Consider the following 23,922-nt stretch of genomic DNA (forward strand, 5'->3'; position numbering starts at 1 on the left):
CCCACGTGTCCGGAGTCTGCAGGTTGAATCCTCCATACAAGGTGCACATCATCACAGAACTGAAGGAATCCACTACTAAACAAAGAGTAACGTCCGGGATTACTTTAGTACTTTCACCAGTAGTCATCTGTCACGCTATGAGCTCGAGGCTATTAATAGAAAGTTACGTCACGGCTCGGTGGAGCGCGCATCTCAGCAGCCGAACATCAGAATCACCGCCGTGTGCGGAGAGCTGCGGGTCCCTCCTTCTCACACATGGACCGGAACCACGCAGCACCACGTGACCCGGGAGTCCTGGACTGAACGAGCAGCTCACACCGCATCATGGCTGCGGAGGATGCGGCCGCGCGGTTCCGAAGCGGAGCCCTGCCGTCCCGCGGGGCTCCGCTCTCTGCGTCCCGCCTGCTGCTGCTCGTCCTGGCCGCCTCTCTGCTCCCCGCCCCGGCGCTCGGCTTGCTCGGCTTTCGGCCGGAGGAGACCGGGGCGGAGCTGTCCGTGGCGGACGGGGTGCTGAAAGCCACCGAGGGGACCCGCTTCATGCTGCGGGTGTATTACTCCACCTCCCCGCAGAGGCTCAACCGCACCGCGGGGACTCGCGCCAACAACGCCGCGCCCTGGATCGCCTTCATCGAGGAGCCGACTCCCGGGAGAGAGGGACAAGTTCACCCGAAGAGGAACATGTGCATGGACAAGAACGCCAGGACGTCCGACATCGAGGTTTTGGGTTCTTTCAAGTCAGCCTCCAGTCAGAACTCGGTGCTGGTGGAGCTGCTGGCCAAAGACCTGCGGCGGGGGGAGAAGATCAAATACTACTCCATGTGCGCCTTCGACGGGTCCAAATGGGAACACTACCGGACCAGGGACTTCTGGGTGGCCGTGGCGGAGCGCTCGGCCGTCCCGGAGCTCTGGCTGCAGGTGTTGGTGTCGGTTCTGCTGCTCGGGCTGTCAGCTCTGTTCAGCGGGCTCAACCTGAGCCTGCTGGCGCTGGACCCGGTGGAGCTGCAGGTCCTCCAGAACAGCGGCACCGACAAGGAGCAGAACTACGCGCGTAAAATCGAGTCCGTGCGTCGGCACGGTAACTACGTCCTGTGCACTTTGCTGCTGGGCACCGCGATCATCAACGCCTCGCTCGCCGTGTGGATGTGCCAGATCCTGGGCATGACCTGGCTCTCCACCGTCATCTGCGCCTTCGGGATCTTCTTCATCGGGGAGATCCTTCCACACTCGGTGGCGTCGCGTCACGGTCTGGCCATCGCCTCCAAAACCATCTGGGTGACGCGGCTGCTGATGGTGCTCTCCTTCCCGGTCTCCTACCCCATCAGCAAGCTGCTGGACCTCATCCTCAACCAGGAGATCTCCAACTTCTACACCCGAGAGAAACTCCTGGAGATGCTGCGCGTCACGGACCCGTACCACGACCTGGTCAAAGAGGAGCTCAACATCATCCAGGGCGCGCTGGAGCTGCGCACCAAGACGGTGGAGGACGTCCTGACGCCGCTGACCGACTGCTTCATGCTGGCCTCGGACGTGGTGCTGGACTTCAACACCATGTCGGACATGATGCAGAGCGGCTACACGAGGATCCCGGTGTTTGAGAACGAGCGCTCCAACATCGTGGACATCCTGTTCGTCAAGGACCTCGCGTTCGTGGACCCGGACGACTGCACCCCGCTGAAGACCATCACCCAGTTCTACAAACACCCGCTGCACTGCGTCTTCAACGACACCAAGCTGGACGCCATGCTGGAGGAGTTCAAGAAAGGTGAGAAGACAAACTTCTGTGGCTGTGGGGCAAGAAACAGGGAGGAGAGAGGAGGAAGGAAGGAAAGAGAGAGGGAAAGGAAAGGAAATAAAATGTGAGAGGGAAGAAGGAAGCAGGGAGGTATAAAAAAAAGTTGGTACAAAAAGAAAGAATAAGTATTTTAAGGAGAGGAGGAGAAAAGGAAGGAAAGGAGGAAACAAGGAGGCAGGTAAAGATGTGAGGAAACTGATGGGGGGTTGAAAGGAAAGGAAAAGATGTTTAGGAAAGATGAATGGAAGAAACAAAGAGGTAAGAAATGAGGGAAAGTATCTGATATGACGTGTTCATGGGTAAAGTAATTTTCTGGCGATGAAAGTACTGAAGTATCAAAAGTAAAAGTACGTTAACATTTACATTATGCTGCACTCAGTGCTGGTGTTGTGGACGTGCAGCATGTAACACAAAACGTCTCGATCCTGACGTTAATCCCGTCTCACGCTCGTGACTGGCGTGTCAAAGCTTCTCACAGCTGCAGCAGCGAGCGCCCACCTCCAGCCTGGCATCAAGTGGGTCTTCAGTTACCATGGTAACCTTTAGATGAGGGCGCCTGATGCTGACTGATGTGTTCAACCCCGATCTCTTTTCATCCGGTGCTCAGCAGTCGGGTCACATTCGTGTCATCATTTTTAAAATGTGTAAGAAGTCACACAACAGGAAGGCTGAGCGTTTAGTTTAGTTTAGAAACTCCAGAGATCTGAGTTGTTTGTCAGCTTTCATGAGGAGCGGCTGACAGCGGCTCGTCGTCTGCTCAGGAATCAGAAGCTTCAGGTGAAATATAAAGGGGAGGATGTCAGGAGTCATCTGCTTGACCTCTTGTCAACTGAAGCCGCTGGAGACTTGATTTAAAAAAACATAAACAGGCTCCAAACAGCTCGTCCAGAAGCTCACAAACCTACATTTATTTGGAAAGACTTTATTTACGCCCCTTTATTAAGCTTAATCAGTGCACACCTCGTCTGGAGCGGGTCCACAAGCTTGACCGCACATCGAGGGTGTGAATAACCTCTTTTTAAATCAGTGTTGGATCTCGGGGCGACACTTGGATTATGCCAGACGAGCTGCATGGAGCCGGTTTATGTTCAGGTGTTTAGCAGAACACTGCCACGCTGTTTCACTGTGATGCTCCAGAAATGTTTTGTGGACTAAGAAACTTCACCTGACTTTATATCAACATGGAGGGAGGAGAGGATGACTGGATTTTGAAGAAGAAATTCAAAACAACTTCCATGTGGTCGCAGTGAGATTGCTGTTTTTCACCGAGAGACAAAAACACTCACAGTCTGAACACTTCTCTTAATTGTTATGTGTGTTTTGCTCGGTTTGGGATGATAACATGTTCAGAAGGTCATCGTGTTTTTGTCTCCAGCCTCACAGAAACCACAGAACACAGAAGGATGTGACATAACAGTTGCTGGTTTGTGAGTCTGTGGACGTCCAGGCTTCCACCGCGCACCTTTCTTTAACCTCTATCTGCTCCTGTCAGGTCGTTCTTCAGCTAACAGCTCGGTGTTGAGAGTGTGTCTCTGAGCTGAGGCAGAGTTTGCAGTCTGCACAGCCCCTCCCTGCATCAGAACCACAGTCAGGCCCCAGTTTGCGGCGCTGCTGCAGCAGAACTGTCCCCCCCCCCCTCGTATGGAGTCAGCTGGTACTCCTGCTTTATTGTAGAGTGTCTGATGGGTGGGGTGCTCGGCGGCCAATCACAGGCGCCGCTCTTCATCGCTGCCTCGCTGCGAGCTCGGGGACTCTGCATAGTCAGCGTTTTCTGCAGGGGTTTGTGGCGAGGACAGGAAGTAAACAGAGAAGGACACCTTGACCCGGGCTGCGTCTGTTTACTGGAAACAAGTGACAGCTGAATTATTCACATCTGTGCTCATCGTATGAGCACTGAGTTAAACTCTGGTGTCACATGTTTTAAGGTGATGCGTGCGTTTAGCTCGACCTCGTTACATATTTTTTTTAAAAAAGCATCAAAATGACTTCAGAAGAATTTCTAGTCTGCAAACGTTTCAGAAGCAGGGTAAACATATAGAATACACAGAAATATTAAATATAAGCAGGATCCAGTCGTCCTGTGTGATCTCAGGATGAACATGTGTTTGTGTTTGTGGAGCGTTTGGTTTGGATGTCATCAGAGCTGTAGGATGAACACAGGCGTGTCACTGTGAACAGAGGGATCCGGAGGAGATAATCTACAGACCGGAGGATTATAAACTAGGTATTTTTTTCCCTTCGTCTCTCTCCTCCTCTCCCTCTCTCCCTCTCTCTCTCTGTAACAACAGTTTCAGGCACTGCGGCAGAAAAACACAGGTTCTCTCGTTCATCTCAATGAGAGCCTTGCAGCAGTGGAGACTGCAACACCGAGCAAAAAAAAAACACTGTGTTCAAACACTGGTGCTGTTTTCTTCTTCTACTGTAGAAATCAACCAGATCACCAGAAACAATAACGGCCATGTGTGTACATTTCTGCAAACCGCAGATATGTTGAAGCGTTACCACTCTTTGTGTTGGTGTTGTGACAGCTCGGTGCTTATGGCCTTGTAAGGTTTAGGCTCAGAACCACCGGGTTTAGGCTCAGAACCACCGGGTTAGGCTCAGAACCACCGGGTTTAGGTTCAGAACCACCGGGTTGGAGCTGGGATAAGATATTTTGGAAGTTCTGGAATAACCTCTCTACCTCCTGTTAATAATATCCAGTGTTTTACACTCACAGATGTCGAAACGCCGTCTCAAACATCGTAATTCTCTGCAAGATAAAGATCTGCAAAGTAGGTGTTGGACTCTCTCGCCACTTTGCGATTTGATTTAAAGGGACAGTGTGTAATATATCAAGTATTTAGCGCCATCTAGCTGTGAGGTTCTACATTGCAACACTCCTTTGCTCACCCCTCCCGTTCTGAAGACGTTGGAGACGTTCCAGAAGCTACGGTGGCCCTTACGGACAAGAAATTCATTTTCAAAATATGGACTCTTTCCCAACAGCGTCGAGTATTTCTAGTGATTCAAGTAATGAGGTAAAGATGTAGTTAGTTATTAAGGCTATAAAACTAGAGGTTCCCTCTCAGTTCCGCAGTCAAGCTAGCTCTGAGCGAAAACGCAGTTAGCCTTACTACGTAGTACCACGTAGTGCTTTGTGTCCCTCTTGGCAGTCCATAGTTTTTTAAAACCGGAAAGACATGGCGGCCTCCATAGAGCTTGCCCGTGCTGTGTATATTCAGATAGGTAATTCTTCGCTCAGGAGGATAAGTCAGATTGTTGGCAGAGGTAATTGTACACCAATGAGGACTTACTTATGAATGAAGACGTTGATTTGAGTTAATAAATTACTTAAATCGTTACACACTGTCCCTTTAATATCAGTTCAGACGGATAAAGATGCGATTATAAAATGATTTTAGATGCTTCTTGATTTATTATTTCTCTGCGACCACTTGAAATTTTCAGAACAAAGTCTATTTGAAACGTCTCAAAGAAATTCAGCTCTTCAAAGTGATATTTTTTACGCGATATCTTTACTTTTAAAGTTTGACTTCTGGCTACTTTTAAACGACACTTGCCCAAACCTGTGTACCTGTGACTGTGGACGCACCTCTTTGACTGGACTGACATTCCTAGAAACAGGCTAATAAAGTAACCTAGCTTAGAACAACACACTTTTTTATACATCACCTTTCACCGTCCAATCAGTCACCTTCCTTCAGCTGCCAGGACTGATGGAGTGTCTTACAAAGTGATGACAGTCAATCATAATGATGGAAACTGGACTTTAAATTTGTGATTATTGACAGATTGGTGGCATTATTATTGGTGTCTGAAATGATGTTGAAACAATGGCCGCTGTTTATGTCACACATATTTAAAAACAAATCCATGCTTGTAGGAAGAGCTGCAGTAGATGCTGCCAAAAGAGTTGCATCAGAGATAAAATCATATATTTGTCTGCCAAGAGTTGAGAAACACTGATCTGACTGCGTTTAAAGACACTGCAGAGGTGTAGCAGAGAGCCCGCCGATCTGCCGAGACTACAGAGAATTTCTTTGGCTTGAATGCAAAACGGTCTGTCTGCCACAAATGAAGCCGGCCAAGTAACACCTTCCCCGCTGCGCACAGCGGCAGCAGTTGTGTAGTGGTACGGAGAACCTCTCCAGTGCCAGGGGGATGTTGTTTAGACAGATGGGAGGCTGAACGGAGAGCATCATACGCAAAATCCTGGACCAGAGTCTGCGTCGCTCTGCCAGGAAGCTCAAACCACAGTTTGTCTTTCAACGTCGAGCCAGAATATACTATAAGAACAGCATCCAGTCTCAGAGTGCTTTAATCACAGTTATAATCTGTGGTGAGGTGAGACCTCAAGCGTCTCTCTTAGCCTCTCACGACTAACTCAAGAACATTTCCAAAGAGGAAAAGCAGGAAAAAGTTTTCATGTCAGGGTCCAAACTTACCAAACTTACCGCAGCGTTAGGTGGTACCGATTGTGCTTAATACAGACAAAAGTACGTAAGTATTCTTGGGTTTATAAACATTAAAAAATCAGCTTAAATTAATTAATTTTTTATGTATGTTGTTGATGAGATTTCTACTGACGTTAGCATGCTAACCAGCTAACGCCGGGCCCTGAAAACCTCTTTCTCCCCGCGGTCCAAAGCTCCAACACTCCCCCTCGTTGTCTGGCTAGCTGCACGGCTAACTGAGCTAACGGTAGCTACAGTCATAGATGTATAAAAAGGAATACAGTTAGCAGCAGTTAGCAGACACTCTCGGGTGAAATGCTAACCCCGATTTGTTGGCAGTATGAATTCAAGTTTAAAAAAAGAAAATCCCATTAGAAGAAGAGAAGTTCCCCTTTACCGTTTATGTGTTGATTAAACAAACACAGTTTTATATACATTTACTGCATTAGATACGACTCTTTACATTGACGTTATGTTATAAAATTGGATGGAAAATGTACCTGTAAAGGTTTTGGATCCGACCCATAATTAACGGAGAGCTGTTGTAAAGAAGAATTGATTTATTTAACCTGCTCTTTATCGACAGAGATCGATGTCGAGCCCACAGCTCTTTATTTTCTCTTCCCCGTCACAGTTACAGTCTCCCAGGAGGCCGACTATAAAATATTCAGTGTGCCATTTTTCCAGTTTGTCTGCCTGCCATCTGTTCCCTGTGTTAATGTTATTTATTACACAGATCTGCTGATCAGCTCGTACCCTGCAAACACGAGTGGATGTGGTGTGATAAAGTGTTATATGTAGTCGTCCACAGTCATATAAAGCATTTTTCAAAGAGCGATCAGGCTGTTTAGAAGGAGAAGTTCACTTTCCTTTTAATCTTCTTGTGACTTTCATCCATTCCGTCGAGTTTTATTATCTTCTACTATTAGATTGTCTTTATTACATGATCATTTTCTCCGTTCTGCTTCTGCACCGTCGTGTTCACAGCAGGAAAATCACAGGTGTAGATAATTAATCACACCAGCTTTGTGTGCCGGTTCTTGGGCCCTCGGGCTGTGGATGCAAACTCACAGCCAGGCTACTGGGACACTTAAGTGGATCTGGGTCGTAATTAATCGTGTTAATTACACCCGTGCTTTCCCTTCTAAGACATATGACAAAGTGCGTCTTCCAAACTGAAGGACAACTGTTGAATAAATCTGGTTTGATATGATTTTTCTCTTCTAATTACAGTCTTCCAGCCTGGAAAGACGAATAAAGACATGTCAGATGTGAACACGGTGCACCACATTACATTATCTCTGTAATTAAGTCCATTAAGCTGAGAATGGAAGGTATCCCTCGGTACCGCTTGAGCCCGTGAAAGGGCTTTTGTTACCTATCGAGTTACATTAAAAGGTGGATGTACGGCGAACCACAGGAGAGACAACAGCAAGAAACAATGTCTAGACATCCTGACTTTGAATAAAAACAGAGGATAGAGTCTCCAGTGGACGGATTATCTGGATTATGCAGAAAATCATCCGTTAGATAAACAGTTGAAAACACGGCTCGAGCTCGTAACCTTTAACTCGCGTCATCCCTTCTGTCTCTTTATCATCTAAAATCAGATTTCTTTTTGCCCCGTGTGTCCACAGAAAATGTTAGATACTCTCATTTTAATTTTTTTAAAAACAACTTATAATTTCACAGTTATTTTCCTGTTAATTTACAGATTGTTCCTGTATTTTTTAGATACAGGAAAATATCCCCGAAATTACAAAAACAGGCTGTGAGTTTAAGTATCTAATTTAAAATAACATGAAAAATCTGTTTTTACAGCTATTTAATAGATGGAACTCTTATGTTTCAGTTTAAAACTGTAATTACTTTATTTATGAAAATAAGATGAACTTAGTGACCATTAACAATAACAGAAGGATTGATTCTTAAACGCAAAAACAGTATTTTAACCATAGAAAATGTGTGATTTTATACGAGATATTATTTTCTCTGCTGTTTTTTCTGACAGTGTGTAAGATGATTTATCATCCAATTCACATGATTTTCTTACAGTCTAAAAAACTTGATATTTGTACAACTTTTGCGGCAGCTGAGGGCAAAATCAAGGAAATCAAAGAAGAACAACAAAAAAACTGATTTTGTTCTTAAATCTGCAGAATTCAGACAGAACCAACGTTCAGCACATCGGCTGGAAAACGCCGTCCTCTCTCCCACTTTCCAGTCTGTTCTGTATGTAAAGGCTGACCTATTTAGCTGAAAGCAAGCTCTGCCAGAATTGTGTGCATTTGTGTGAGTCTGTGTGAGTCTGTGTGTGTGAGCGGTAGTATTTGGCAGGCAGGGAGTGTCGAAGCAGAGAAAGAATCTCAGTGAGGAAGTTGATTTGGAGCCAGACTGTTGAGGAGGAGCCACAAACAACGATTCACTCTGTTTTTTTGTGTTATATACGTGTGCAGGGAGTGCACGAGTGTCTCTGTGCACATGTTCTGCTGACGGGAAAGTTGTGGATTATGTAACGCTGGAGCGAGTGATGCAGTGCAGTGTCTCGTTAGCCAGTAAGAGAAGCCATCCCTCTTTTCTTTTTTTTGTCTTTTTTTCGTTTACAGCCCCCCCACCGTAAATTAAATAAGTCTGAGTAAAGGCTGCTCTGTTTTCTGTTTCTCCCCCTGAACAAGTTTTTTCATCCAGCAGTGTTTGAACAGATTATTAATTATCCCATTTATCTTTTGGAAGCGCCACAAGATTTTCTACCTCCTCTAAAAACACACCCACTCATCATCCTGGAGGTAAACACAGCAGAAGCGCTGCGGACCGAGTGTGTGTGATGGATTGTGTGTTTCGTGTTGCGTCCTCCCTGCTGTTACACCCACTCCGTTCAGCTCGACATCAGCCCGCAGAGCTGCACTCCCACTCTGCGTGAGTCATAGACGCTAATCCAAACTCTAAATATAAAGTCTAACATCTTATTTTAACAATTACAGCTGTTGTATAGTGTAACTTATTCATGAGGCATCTGTACCTTTAAAAAAAAAGTGTTCTACAGCTGCTGCAGTTTTTGATTTATTGATGTTGTGACGCTGCTGAGGAAATCACTACATTCGGCTCGCTGGCAGTAAAAATAGAAACACCTCAAAAAAACTGAAGATTTGTCAGTTTTGCCGACCATCCAATCAAGTTTCTTGGTTTTAATTAATGTGATCAAGCATTTTCCAATTATTTGTGAAAAAGCAATTTAAGGGGCAAGAAGAAATTTAAACTCTGAATTTTAATATTTACTATAATAACGAGGTAATAAAACAAACGTTTAAGTGCAATTAGTGAATAAACGAGCTGTTCTCAGAGGAAAATAATGTCCCAGAACACTGTTTGAAGCTAGAAACAAGGCGGCAGGGTCCGCCACATATAACCAGTATACATTATGTTGTCCTTTAAGGTCAGTTTGTTTATTCGGTTTATTCAGTCATGAAAAACAAAGAGAGATTCTTGATTTAGTTTGTTTAGACAGAAAAAGAATCAGTCAATGAAGATTCTTCTCTTCTGATTAAAAATGTCTTTGGATAAACTACATAGTGCTCTTTTAAGAGGACTGGTTATATTTGTGTGGATACCTCGATGTTAAAATTATTAAACTGCCTCCTCTTCCTTCCCAGAAACCTGGATGAGAAAACAAAACAGCTTTAAACGTGTTTATATTTCAATTTAAATCTCCCGGTACGATGAAGGAGGTCCAGTCCCCGAGCAGCTGCATCACTAAAATAAATTGGCAATATTTGTAGTTATAATAACACTGAACAAAGTCAAATTTAACTTTGAGATATCACTGTGAAACTTCCACAGTTGATTATTCACATTAAGTTCAGTTTAAAGTCTGAAATGTTTTGTTTATAGATGCAAATGAGGCCTTGTCTAATTTAAACGCACTGATTTGCATCCTAAACAGTATTCAGAGCAAAAATCTGAAGTTGGATTGAAGCCAAACTTCATTCTTGTGTCGTTTTTTTGTTATAAAAAGTTTTTGTAGAGTTTTGAATATCTCTCTTTGAATCACTCCATTAAAGGGATATTCCGGTGTAAGTTTAATCCATGGTCCTAATCACCGTGAAACTGTGGATTTCTATTGTGAAGCTAAAAACAGACTTCAACTCTCCTCCATCAGCTTCTGGGTCGGGGAAGTCCCGACGCGACGATTACCGAGTGCGGTTAGAAATGCTCAATTCCGTTCTTTTCCCTGTCCGCTCTCGATAATAACTGTTATAAACTGGCAGGTAAGACACATATGAACTTTGATTGCTTTTCCATGGAGTCATAATCACACATTTTCATCCATGAGCCGCGGAACTCTACTGCACTCGGTAATCGACTCGTCGGGACTTCCCGTCAACAGGAAGCTGCTGCAGAAGAGTGGTAAATTTAGTCAGCTTTTCAGTAGAAATCCAGCTAAGCTAGCGGAGGTTAGATGCCCCGGACTATGTGCTGAGACCCTATTTGTACTGTTGCTGAAGTTTGGTGCTGTTCTGAGCATTATTTGTGGCTTTTTGGTGGCGGTTTATATTTGGATCCATTTACTGCAGTGTATTGTTGTCGTGCGGTCGTTTCTGAGGTTGATAAAACTCCGTAAATTAGCGGTCTGCTAATTTGATCTCTCGAGAGGGAGTCTAACACAGTTTCACGGTGATTTAGACCATGGATTAAATTTACACCGGAATATCCCTTTAACAGAAACAAAGAGTGAATGATTGAAATAAAGTTTGGTGCATGTAGGAGCTACTCTTTCTTTACCGATATTGAAGTTGCCAATGTTCTTATTGATGGTCAATAATCATATCCGCTCATTTACGCGTCATGTTTCATGCTACTGTTCGCACCTTCTGCTGAGCTCGGTTCAAAGTGACACTGGTTCACTCTCTCCTCCAGGGAAGTCTCACCTCGCCATCGTGCAGCGCGTGAACAACGAGGGCGAGGGCGACCCGTTCTACGAGGTGATGGGCATCGTCACCCTGGAGGACGTCATCGAGGAGATCATCAAGTCAGAGATCCTGGACGAGACGGACCTCTACAGTACGCGTGAAAAAACACTCACAGGTTCGAGTTGTGGTACAGAGTGTTTGTTTCTCATCATGTGTGTCTGTCCCTGCAGCTGATAATCGCTCGAAGCGTCGCGTTTCTCACCACGAGCGGAAGCAGCAGGACTTCTCCATCTTCAAACTGTCGGAGAACGAGATGAAAGTGAAGATTTCTCCTCAGCTTCTCCTGGCGACGCACCGCTTCCTCTCCACAGGTAACGACCAATCAGCTCGTGTGTCTGTGCTGTCGTATCTTTGTCTTTAGGGAACAAACAACAGAGACAAGACGAGGAAAATCTTCCAAACTGGGAATATTTTCCTTGGCCTCAATTCTTCATGGGGGTCTTTGGTTCAGAATTAATGTCCAGGTTTAGGATTAAATGATGACGGAAATCTCGCAGTGGTTAAGTTCACGTCCTTCAAGACCTGAGAAAAAAGTTCAGGCTTCTTATGTCCTGCTGATTGTTCGACATCTAGCTTTTATTTTGTTTGCCTCGGTAACTGTGACCGTCTGTGTCCTCCATCAGAGGTGGAGCCCTTCAAACCAGCTCATATCTCAGAGAAGATCTTGCTGCGGCTCATCAAACACCCCAGCGTGGTTCAGGAACTCAAGTTTGATGATAAGAACAAGCGAGCGCAGCAGCACTTCCTGTTCCAGCGCAACAAACCGGTGGATTACTTCATCCTGGTGCTGCAGGTACCCGCCTTCATCTTTTAGACACTTTTAGGATTTATCTGAAGTAACTGATGATACACGGATGTGTCCTTGGTAAATATTTCAACTGATATTTTCACATGATGTTACTGTGTTTCTCTCGTCTGATTCTTCAGGGTCGAGTCGAGGTGGAGTTTGGTAAAGAGGCGCTGAAGTTTGAGAATGGAGCCTTTTCTTACTTTGGGGTACCGGCCATCATGCCAACAGGTACAAATACACACATTTGTACCTTGTGTTTGTATTTATATGAGGACGTTCTGTGACGTACCTCTCCGTAGCCCACAAACCAAACCTCCTTCCTCCCCAATTAATCCTTGTTTTAACCAAACTACAGGGCTGGACTTCTCTTAATTATCAATTAAAGGTGGTTTTTGTAAGAAAAGTAGATTTTAGAGTCTCATTTCTGACATAACAACGCTTTGGGATTGTATGACGGGTCAGCTGTCATCCTGAGGTTTTGATGGGCTTTGAATAATTTTTCTTACAAATCCTTTAATCTGTTGATTTTGAAAATGTCAATCTGTGTTTTCGTCAAAAATATCCCGTAGTTTCACACTTTAAAATGTTGAAACGCAGTCTTGAACAGCGGTCTCTGGCTACACCATTCCCCTCCATAAAAAAACAGAACAGCTTTAAACGTGTTTATATTTCAATTTAAATCTCCCGGTACGATGAAGGCGGTCCAGTCCCCGAGCAGCTGCATCACTAAAATAAACTGGCAATGTTTGTAGTTAAAATAACACTGAACAAAGTCAAATTTAACTTTGAGATATCGCTATGAAACTTCCCCAGTTGATTATTCACATTAAGTTCAGTTTTAAGTCTGAAATGTTATGTTTATAGATGCAAATTAGGATTTTGGAAATGTCAATCTGTGTTTTTGTCAAAAATATCCCGTAGTTTCACACTTTAAAATGTTGAAATGCAGTCTTGAACAGCGGTCTCTGGCTTGGAATCCTGTCTTGCCACCACCATTCCCTTCCGTCGTGAGAGTCAGATCATTTACGTGTAATCTGGATACAATATGTCTGACGTATTGTTACAAAAATGCTGTTACCTGTCAACATTTTATTCTGTCTGTTGTCCTGCAAAAAATACAAAATCTGAAGGAGTGTTTGTTTGTGGATGTGCACTTAACGAGTGATTGGAAGAAAACAAACTCTTCAGTCAAATTGCTCTGAAACACTTTCAAGTCATTTAACTGCCAAACGGCTGAAAGCAGCAATCGAGTAAAGCGACTAAGACGAATGACCGTCAGCATATTAAGCAGGGTGAAGTGAGGTAGCGTCCCTGAGCTCACTATTGATGTGACAGTGACTGATTGACAGCACCAGTTCCTGTCTGTGCCTGTGAAAGTGTTTCATTAAATATTTAAAGTGTCCTCTGCAGTCCACAGGTCTCCGTCTCGCAGCAGCGGCTTGGACCGCTCTGAGTCGATGCTCTACGGAGGGAGCATGGGCCAACTGAACGGAGGTGGGAACGTCTACCTACCAGACTACTCTGTCCGACAGCTCACACACCTACAGATCATCAAGGTAACACCTGAATCTCACGTGAGCTCAAGCTGGATTTCAAAGGTACTTTTATTTTGAGAGAAATCTTCTCAGTATGATATTTTGATGCTCTGTGTGTCAGATCACGCGGAGCCACTACCAGAACGCTGTGACAGCCACCCGGATGGACAGCTCTCCTCAGACGCCCGACGCCGACGCCCGTTTGTCAGAGGGCAACCAGCTGACCCCGGATCCTCCGGCAACAGAGCACGGGGCCACCTTAATGCCCCCGCCACACAACACCACCACCACCACCACCCTCATGCCCCCACCCAGAGAGCCCAGCCGGCCCGGCTCTGCCCGAACACGAGGACAGCAGTCCAGCGTCACACACAGCACCTCGCTGCTGAACGAGAAGAACCGCATCGTCCGTAAGTATCCTCACGGCCCAGTTGCCAGAATGAAATGTTGGAGGATGAAGGTGAGAATACAGCGAGGTGAGAAGGCTGCGAAGCTAGAGACCACTGTTCAAGACACGGTTCAACATTTGTAAGTTTAAAAAAAACAATGGGGCATTAAAACAAAACGTGGAGACATCTCCAGCCGTGTTTGTGGCGTTAAAGACGTTTTTTTAAGCTGAAATATAATAACCAGACCACGAGCGCAGCATTTTCACAACACAAAATTGAAAATGTAACCTTAGAAAAAGAATGGCAACCACAATATTGATGGTCTGCAGAAAAACTAACATTTATTCTGGTAAATGTGTTGCTCCTGCGCTCCAGAGACATTTGATGGAGTCACACCCCAAACAGAGAGTCAAAGAGGAAATGACAATCCTGCAGCAGGTTTACAGTCAGACTGATGTCAATAAAAGATGATTCGTGCCCTCGGAGGCAGACGAACAAAGGCTGCTCCTTCAAATGAGGTTTTCTGAATCCATTAGAGTATAATATTCAGGATGAATTGGGTTCAATAACCTCAGTCAGCTCCAGCTGCAAAGAGGTCTTTTAAAAGCCTGATGACAGAGACACAGTCTGAGCAAAGATAAACAGACTGACAGGTTGAATACAAACGAGACCGAAAACAAAAAACTGGACGCTGAAGTTTGGTCTGGTTATGTTTAGGCATAAATCCACTTGGTTAGATCAGGAAAAGATCATGTGTTGGCTTAAAACTCCTGCTTATGTTGCTGCAAAATGTCCAGACGTCTGCTTAAAACATCTGGTTTTGATATCCCAAAGTGGGATGCTCACATTTATTTAACGTATCGCACTTCTGTAACTTCATATCGAGGTTTTATGACTTTGATATTGTGCAGCAGTCATTTTTATAGCTGCTACAATATTAAACCTTTATTCTACTGGAGCTGAGAAAGAATCGTTATTATTTTAAAGGCAATGGAGGCAAACCTGATGAGAATAAACCCGTTTTGAATGAGAATATTTAGCTTAGTGCATGAAGCATCTCAGGAAGAACAACTGCAAATGTGTAAATGATGTTAATCTGAAGAAAGGTAATTAGTCTGTGCTGATTAAGAAAACCAATCATGAACGATCAGATAACAGCAGTCTCATTAAAGAAACATCCCAATCTGTCATATTTATTTAAGCAACGTTTAGCAAAAATGAAAGCAGGGAAATTATTTTTACAAACTAAAACTTTAGTCTTTATCAGGCCATTTCTTCTTGGCTATACATTTATGACAACTTGGCAACCATGACATGCTTTGAAAAACAGGTTTGCATGTAGTAAATGGACAAATGTGACATATATTCTGTATAAATATATATATGTTATTAATTCAGTTATGTTTGTTTGTGCTGCAGGCAGCAAGTCTGACGGCCAGAAGAGTCCCAGTGATTCAGTGTTCCTGAGGATGGACGAGATCCCGTACATCAGAGAGGACCGAGCTGAGACCGACACACACACCGGTACAACATCTAAATATATATGTAAACAGCTGCTTTTAGACAAGACAGCCGGTCACAACGATACTATTAATCATTTCTACCAGTGTTTTAACAGTATGTAAGAATTGGACATTGGCGTCCCCACATTTTTAGCTGTACACGTGAGCTTACTATGATTGCAAACCTAGACTAACAACCAATCTGGGATGAACTCTTTCTTATTCTCATCTTCACTTCGTCTGCAAACTTACTTTTGAGTCTCTTTGTCTCCGTCGCCTGGTTCTCCTTCTGGTGCCCATTTATGTAAAACCTCCCCCCCGGTGCTCCCAGCTCCAAGCCCAGCCGAGACAGAGTCAGCTAGCTGCACGGCTAACTGAGCTAACTAGCCAAGGACAGGTACGAGTTCAGGCACCAAGGAAGAGTTCCAGGCTGTGAAGCCAGTTTTTGTAGTGTAATTACATTGTCACGTGATGCACTGGGGCCCAAAAAGACTTTCCTTTAAGCTAACGTTGTGAAAGAAGCGTCAGTGAAAGTCCAAAAGTCCAAAAGAGAGCAGCAGGATTAAATAATTTTATGCAGAAGACAGACGAGTCATTTGGTTTCATGCACTACTGAGCAGCTTGCATAGAAATGAATGTTCCCTGGCACAGTTATAACATCCTTGGTACAGATGGTGCAGCAAGTTAATCTAGCCATGAAAACTAGAGAACTAGAGTAACATGATCTATTTTCACTGAAATCGTTGGTGGCATGTGGCGTAGTGCCGTAAAAAGTTTTCTCACTTCTTTGTGTCTTTTGTTCTGGATTCTGGAAAGAATAAGGTTGTGCATGAGCAGAGATATTCACCATGTGGAGCCGAACAAGGAGAGACACCTCTAACGTCAGCACCCTCCTGATTTAAGAGATTCAACTTTCACATCCCAGTGTTTCATCGAGCAGAACGTCTGCAAAGTTAGCTGAGAGTCATACAGGACTTTAACCTCTCCTCCAACTGAAGCTGTTTATCATTGGCAGGGTCATGACTCTCTCTCTCTCTCTCTCCCTCTCTCTCTCTCTCTCCCTCCCTCTCTCTCTCTCTCTCTCTCTCTCTCTCTCCCCTCTCTCTCTCCCCTCTCTCTCTCCCTCTCTCTCTCTCCCTCTCTCTCTCTCTCTCCCTCCCTCTCTCTCTCTCTCTCTCTCTCTCTCTCTCCCCTCTCTCTCTCCCTCTCTCTCCCTCTCCTCTCTCTCTCAGACATGGCCTCTGTTCCCATAGAAACGGACACGTCTCCTTTCATCAGCAGCCTTTCGCTGAGTGGCTCAGAGGACACACTCGGCAAGAAACTCCTGCTCAAACTCAGTCAGTATCTCACACACACACACACACTGATCTTTGTCTTTCTACACTTGTGGGGACCATCACGCAGTACCTACTCCCGAGCCCCCATCAGTACCCATCACAACTAAATGCTTCATTGCAACCTATATCCGAACCCAGACCTTAATCTACCTGTGCTTTGAAGTAGTGATGACTCAGACATGCAGAGATGTTTAAAAAACTAAAAACTCACTGTCCTCACAAAGACAGCAATACATTCCTCCCACCCACACTCGAACAAAGACTCGCAAACCACTCATTCACCCACCGTTTCTATGCCTTTCTCTCTCTTTCCTCCTCAGTGTTCATTCACATGCAAACAACCACCATAGGAAACACAAGTGCACGACACACACACACACACACACACTCAGCTTCCCCTCCAGAATCCTCCCACTTAAATACATTATTGTCTCCGGTTCGCCCACTTGGCACTTCCACGTTGCCTCTTAAAGGACCACAACAGTGTTTTTTCTGCAAGTTACATCAGTGACCACTTTGCAAAGCAGATTAGCAGCAGATTATAAACCAAGAAACCACAACTGAGGATACAACTAGACCCAGCAAGAAAGCACAACAAAACAAAAGCTAAAAAAAAGAGGAAAAAAAAGTGTCTCCGTGCAGAAAAGACCTGCGACGGCCAGGGTTTAATTCTGGGTTCTCGAACCCACAGACCAGAATGCTACGTAACGGTGCATGAAGTCATTTTCCTGTGATGAATTCTCTCGTAATTTTAAGAAATCTTCATTAACGTCATTAAAAGAATACTTCGAAGCACGACCGTTCTTGGCTTCCAAACACCAGTGATCACTGCACGTCTGAAAGCTTTGATTGGTCAGAGTTGTAAGCTAATTCTGCCATGTTTCTCAGATAAGTCAACGATTTTAAAGACTATTACCTCATCTGACAAAAACATAACATCTGATAAACTCGACCTGAGCTACAACCCTGACTGTAGATGTGAGTTCAGCCTTAACCGAGAACATATCTTGTCTCCTCAGGCCACAAGAAGAGGAAAAAATCCCGCGAAGGAGAGAAAACACCAGAGGACATTTCAGAGCAGCCGCTGGTGAAAACCTAGCAGAGCGTGTGTGTGTGTGTGTGTGTGTGTGTGTGAACTCTCCATCATCTGATGGTTCTTTAAGCTGTTTGTAAAGACGATGTGGTTGATGAACTACAGCTATCAGAGTTTTATCTGAAGATGACGCACTCCGCACACCCCCCCCGCTGTAGGAGATTATAGTGTGGACCCGTCATCTGGAATGTCCTGAACACATGGATGGAAGAAACCATTTTATGAGAGTACAGGGGTGGAGGGGTGCTGCTTTGACATTATGCATTAAACCGTAGCTTCTCATCTTCACTGGTTTTTCATGCTGATGCTCGTATACAAACGAATGACTGTGAATGTACAAGGTTTGTAGTAAAACTAGTTTTTATACACGGTGCACCCTCCCTCATGTGATCACTTCTCTAACGGAGCCAAACAGGAAAACGGATGGAAGACACCAAAGATGTTGCTGTTTTGTACAAACTGCTCCAAAGTTGCACAGAAACAGACATAAGCTTTGTGTTTGGGCTTTTGTTTGGAAAGGTCGCTTGATTAATACTCATTTCCTGATAATTAGATTTGTAGTCTAAAACACGGAGTAGAAACAGTTTCTTTAACTCTTTTATCCACAAACGAGCAGGCCAAGTTCAGACTGTGTCAGCTTCTTAAAACGACGTCCCAGAAAGAAGAAGAAGAACTAACTTGGTGGAAAAAGGGGGAAATGTTAGATTTCACTAACGCTAATCGCTTCAGCCAGGTCCCAAAATCTAGTGGACAGGAAGTCTTCACCACCTGAAGAAGAGTGGAGGTTGTTACAGCAGCAGATGTTCAGCAGTCACATCTGGATGTGATGTTTGAGACGACTGCTGATTGATCATCCACGTTGTTTTTCAGTGACGATCCGACGATTGATCGTCACACATTTTAATTCCTTTAGTTTTTCTTGTTTCTGCTTTGTGGTGAAAAATCTGTAACCGTAACAAACGACTCCCTCTTTTTCCCCGTCTGGGCTCTCGTTTTTTCATCATCCGAGATTTGAATTGCATTTTTATGCCTCATAAATATTTCATTAGATTTGTTTCTTCTTTTCTTTTTTTTTCATTTGGACCGTAGAGGACTTTCAGACTGAGGCTCAGACGCGGATAAAAGACGGAGATGCCCGTCTGCATATAGATTTTTATAAATCTTGCGCCAGCCTTTCATTTCACTCCACTTTTATTCATCACACGACTTGTGACCACTGAACCTCGTTAAATAATCATCGCTCGAGCTGAGCCGCTTATATTAGATTCATTTCAATTATGAATGAATGTCATCTGCTCTGGCTGTTGCTTATCGGAGGTGAAGCAGAACTGAGCTTCTGGCTGCTGCGACTGATCATCAACACACAGGACGTGCTGCTTCTACGCCCTTTTGTTCTTTACATATGTTATTATGGACCCACACAGCTCTAGTTTATGATATCCACCGAGATTTATCAGTGTCATGAGTTATTTTCAAACCAGACAACATACAGAACATGTAGACAAAAGCAGCTTCAGCGGTTTGTTTTTCCCGGATATATCTGCGATATCTGAGATACTGCAGATTAAAACATTTGTGTTTTCATGCACAGGTTAGTTCGGAGATTTGGGGGATTTTCTGCTAAAACAATCCCCCTAAAACACACATCATGGGGTCTAATTATGTTCAGATCACTGTTCTGGAAAATTTATGCAAATTAGTGCATATTGAATCAGATTCAGGGTCTTCAACAGGGGGTCCGCGTCTCTTGGAGGGTCCTCATAGCCAACTTTTTTTTAATTATCATTTTGTAAGTTTTACTTTTTATAATCCGTTGTTGTGAGTAATCTGACTTAACCTTACGGCTGAGTGGCACTTCTACACAGCTATTTATTGAAACACATGTGCCAGTTATTTGCTTGGTTATCACATGTGTACGGACAATTTCGTGAGACATAATATATTAGTTAACCAGTTAGACTCTGACAATCACAACCCCTCAGTGCCCACCAGACAAACTGCAGAAGGTGAAGCTAACGTGGCTAACATTAGCCCAGTTTAATGCGTCAGAGTTATCAGGGGGTCCTTCCTCCGTCTTTCTGTCAAATAACAGGTCCTGAAAAATGATGAATAACCCTGATTTGTTTGTTTAAACATAAATTATCAGAATACTTGAAATCCCAACAGTAGTTGTCTTAATTTCAGGGAAGGGAAGTTTCCTGGTGACATCTATTAATTTACTTATTTTTGCCATATTCATATTTCTTTTGGAGCTGCACAACAAATTTTTAATGAGTCATAAATCTCCACTTACATACACCAGATGTTAAAGATTTATTCCTGTGTATATTCAGAAGGTTTTTACAGAGGAAAAAAACTATGGCGACTTTTATTTTTTTATGTCTGTTGGGAGTGATTATGGAGTAATAAAATTAGATATTTAAATTTTTCCTCTGTAAAAAAACCTTTGACTCTAATAAAACAAAAGAAAATTAGACAGGAATTTTGAACCTGGCTTTAACCAATGTTCAGATTTCTGTTCTGGTAATGTGTCAAAATAAGTGCATATTTAATTAGATAATACATCATTAGCATTACATATTATTAAATTAACATATAATATCAGTCTTAATGTAAGTTATTCAGCTGTGGAAGTTATTGTTATTCTTTTTTTTATTTTATATTCACCTGTAGGGTCTGTTTTTGTTTTTTTATTTGACATTGGCAGCACAAATGTTGGCAGAATTGAAGAATGAAAAAAAGTTTCCAGAATCCTATATATATATATATATATATATGTATATATACATATATATATATATATATATATGTATATATATATATATATATATATATATATATATATATATATATATATATATATATGTATATATACATATATATATATATATATATATATGTATATATATATATATATATATATATATATATATATATATATATATATATATATTCCCTTCCCCCTCTTGGCTGCATGGATCTGAATGTAGATTTAAGGGTTATTGGATGAAGCTAATGAATCTTCCAGCATGATTGAATGCAGAGAACGATGCGCTTTAGGTTATATCGTTACATGTTTCTACTGAGATTGACTCCTTTTTTAAATTATTATTATTGCAGCAACTCTCAGCTGCTGCTCACTTTGTGTATAACAGCAATACTGAAAATACTTAAAGCTCTGTATGTTATTAACATGGACAGCCCTGCAGATTGTGGAGGAGAGAGCATGAACAATGAGTCTGTAGATTTCTGGGATTCCTCCTCTGTGGCTCCTCTTGAGGTTTCTTCCATGTTTTCCCCTGATAACAGTTTTTTTCCAAGGGACGGGGGATGTTTCTTACTGCACAGATTTAAAGATTGATTTGATTTGTTTAAAATCAACATAATGGGGATTTTAACTCAGTTGCTGTTAACTGGAAAAATCATAAAAATCATAATTCACCTTCTCATTATTACAGCGTTACTTTGTAACTAATTCTGGAGGCTTGAGATTAAAAATGTTTGGCTTTCTAAATTCATAACATTCAGATGACCACCAAGAGGAGCTGATACTGGTCTTGGTTTTTTAGAAGTCGGGTGAAGTTTCGTTGTCCACAAGACATTTCTGGAGCTGCGCAGCGCAAAGCCTTGCAGCATTGTCTTAAACAGAACAGAAACAGAAGAAGTAGCTGGAGGCTTGATTTAAAAGGTTAAAACACAACAAAAAAAGCTCCATACAGCTTGTCAAGAGCCCAGAGATCAAGCATTTATGTGAAGGAATGTTATTTACGCCTGTTTTTAAACTGTAGCCACTGAGATAACAGCATTAGTACGCACTCCATCTACAGTGGCTGCACGAGGGTGTAAATTACATTTTTTCAATCAGTCCTGGAGACTTGAATTGCGCTGACTGCGCCATTTTTTTTAATTGTTTTGTTGTTTTTTACAATTTAAAACAAGGCTCTGCTGCAACGCTGTTTTGCTGTGAAGCTCCAGAAATGTTTTGTGGACTTACAAAACTTCATTTGACTTCTCATCAGCATGTGAGTGAGGGGATGATGACTGAGCTTTCATGTGTGGGTGAACTGTTCCTTTAATGCCTCAGTCAGCATTTACATTTTAGTTTATATAAAGAGATCTGTTAATTCTCTGTCACTGACCCCGGCTCTCCCTCGGTGGATCTGGTTGCAGCTGCTGGATGTTATGAAGTAGCAAAAACTTCCTTCAGAACGCAGAATCCTTCAGTTCTGTCTGTGACTGTGTCCCTGAAGCTGCAGAGCTCTGGACCTTTTTGTGTTTGTCTGCACAGTGTTGAGGGGGACGGCGTGGACAGGCGTGGCTCCACCTGACTACGTTTGCAGGATCACATTTGTGCCTCTGCAGCACAGAGGAGGAGGAGGAGGAGGAGGAGCGGGGGGATGGAGAGGGGAAATGCAGATAGAGGTCTGAAGTTTCATGTTTCTTGCTTCGATGTCTTAACATAGTTTTTGCACTGCATCACTTGTAAAAACATCATTTTTGTGGGTCAGCTGCATGAGGGAGAAGCGTTTGTTCATTATATGTTTTAGAGGTCTCAGTGGGTCTGACGTCTCACATAGTAATAAAAGAATGAAATGACAATCATCTCACTTAAAGATCCCAGATATAATAAACATCCCTGTGCGCAGCCTCTCCCAGCAGTCTTTAATCACGCTCATCGATCCACAGCAGGCGGTGCAGAAAGAAGGAGGGGTGCCGTCTCTCGCAGCTCATTGGCTAATGTAACAGGCGGACAACATCCCTCCTGGGTGCAATATATGAAAACCTGCTGAGTCACTTTGCTGCATTGGAGCAGCGACCGCAGCCAATCAGAACCATCCTTTGAGGTCAAAGACGGGCAGTAACCGACTCTGCAGCAGGATGTTTGTTGATCAGATTTGAGTTTTTATTCCTGCTGCGGATCCATCGGAGGCTCTTAGAGAGTCGAACATCAGCTTTGTATTTTCACTTATTCTGCTTTTAGCAAGATATAATCTCTTGACTGCTGCTTAGTAGACATTTTCTAATGTTTTCAGCTGTGTTTTGCTTCATTTTGTTTGTGATGGGAAGACCCGAGTGGAAGAGAATGTGACACTTGTAAAAAAAAAAATAGAAAGAAACTGTGATGGTATTTTGCATCAAAATATACAGAAATATAAAAAGCTCCGCCAGGTACTGAACTTCAACAGTGTCTGCGCTTCATTCAAGTGTTTGTACTTTACTCCAGTAGTTTCATCTCTTATTACCTTCTACTTTGCTACATGTCAGAGAGGAATGCTGTGTTTTTACTCCACCGCAAGAAAACAGCTTCAACTTGAATAATAATCCAGTGATGTAATTTCTGTTATGACACTCTGAAACATAGTTTTCCGCTTGAGGATTATTTTAAATTGTGATACTTTAATACATTTCCTGATGATACATCTGCACTTTAACTTGAGCAGGATTTTTCAAAAGCAGGTCCTCTACTGGTAATAGAGTTTTAGGATATATAAAGATGCTCTGCTTTGATTTTTTACCTCAAATAACATTCATTTACCTTGTTAATATTCATGAAATTAGGATGAAGTACCTATAAAGATGCAAATATTGTTCATTTGAGAGGTGAAGAGATCGAAGGCGGCGCTGACGGAGAAAACTAAGAAGAGAAAATGGTGCAGTGACGGAGCAAGAGGCGAGAGTGAAGCTCAGACTGCGAAAATCTACCATGTCTGGTGATATTACTGGATTACTACTTGAAAATGAAACTTGATATTTAAGATACATCTTTTTAAAAATATTTGCATCTTCAGTAGGCTGAGAGCTACAAAATGAACAACCTAGGCTTGTTTGTGAATGTACCCGAGACAAACCTTTGTTTAAAAGCATAATTACGACAAAAGAGGCACTTTTAAGATTTACCATATTTTGGTTTTGGTGTCTAACTTATTTTCAATGGGAGTGCTACGGGCTCTTTTACGATAGCATCAAAATCTCTATGTTTAAAACACTAAGAAGGCTCGACACAACATGAAACTTTGCTCGTAGTATCACCAGGGTCTCTACACATGAACACGAGCATTG

The 23,922-nt window shown here is 43.0% G+C and overlaps 1 protein-coding gene across 1 annotated transcript; it reads left to right on the forward strand.

The window, feature by feature from the left end:
* The first annotated feature begins 49 nt into the window (after positions 1-49).
* On the forward strand, positions 50-20,443 carry LOC115587174 (metal transporter CNNM1-like). The gene is made up of 10 exons (XM_030426839.1): positions 50-1,762; positions 11,164-11,307; positions 11,387-11,527; positions 11,840-12,009; positions 12,144-12,234; positions 13,417-13,562; positions 13,663-13,951; positions 15,350-15,454; positions 16,665-16,769; positions 17,789-20,443. The coding sequence occupies exons 1-10, from the start codon at positions 325-327 to the stop codon at positions 17,866-17,868; spliced, it is 2,709 nt and encodes a 902-aa protein (XP_030282699.1). The 5' UTR covers positions 50-324; the 3' UTR covers positions 17,869-20,443.
* Positions 20,444-23,922: the final 3,479 nt, after the last annotated feature.

This window comes from Sparus aurata, chromosome 1 (assembly GCF_900880675.1).
Source record: "Sparus aurata chromosome 1, fSpaAur1.1, whole genome shotgun sequence".
Lineage (NCBI taxonomy): Eukaryota > Metazoa > Chordata > Actinopteri > Spariformes > Sparidae > Sparus > Sparus aurata.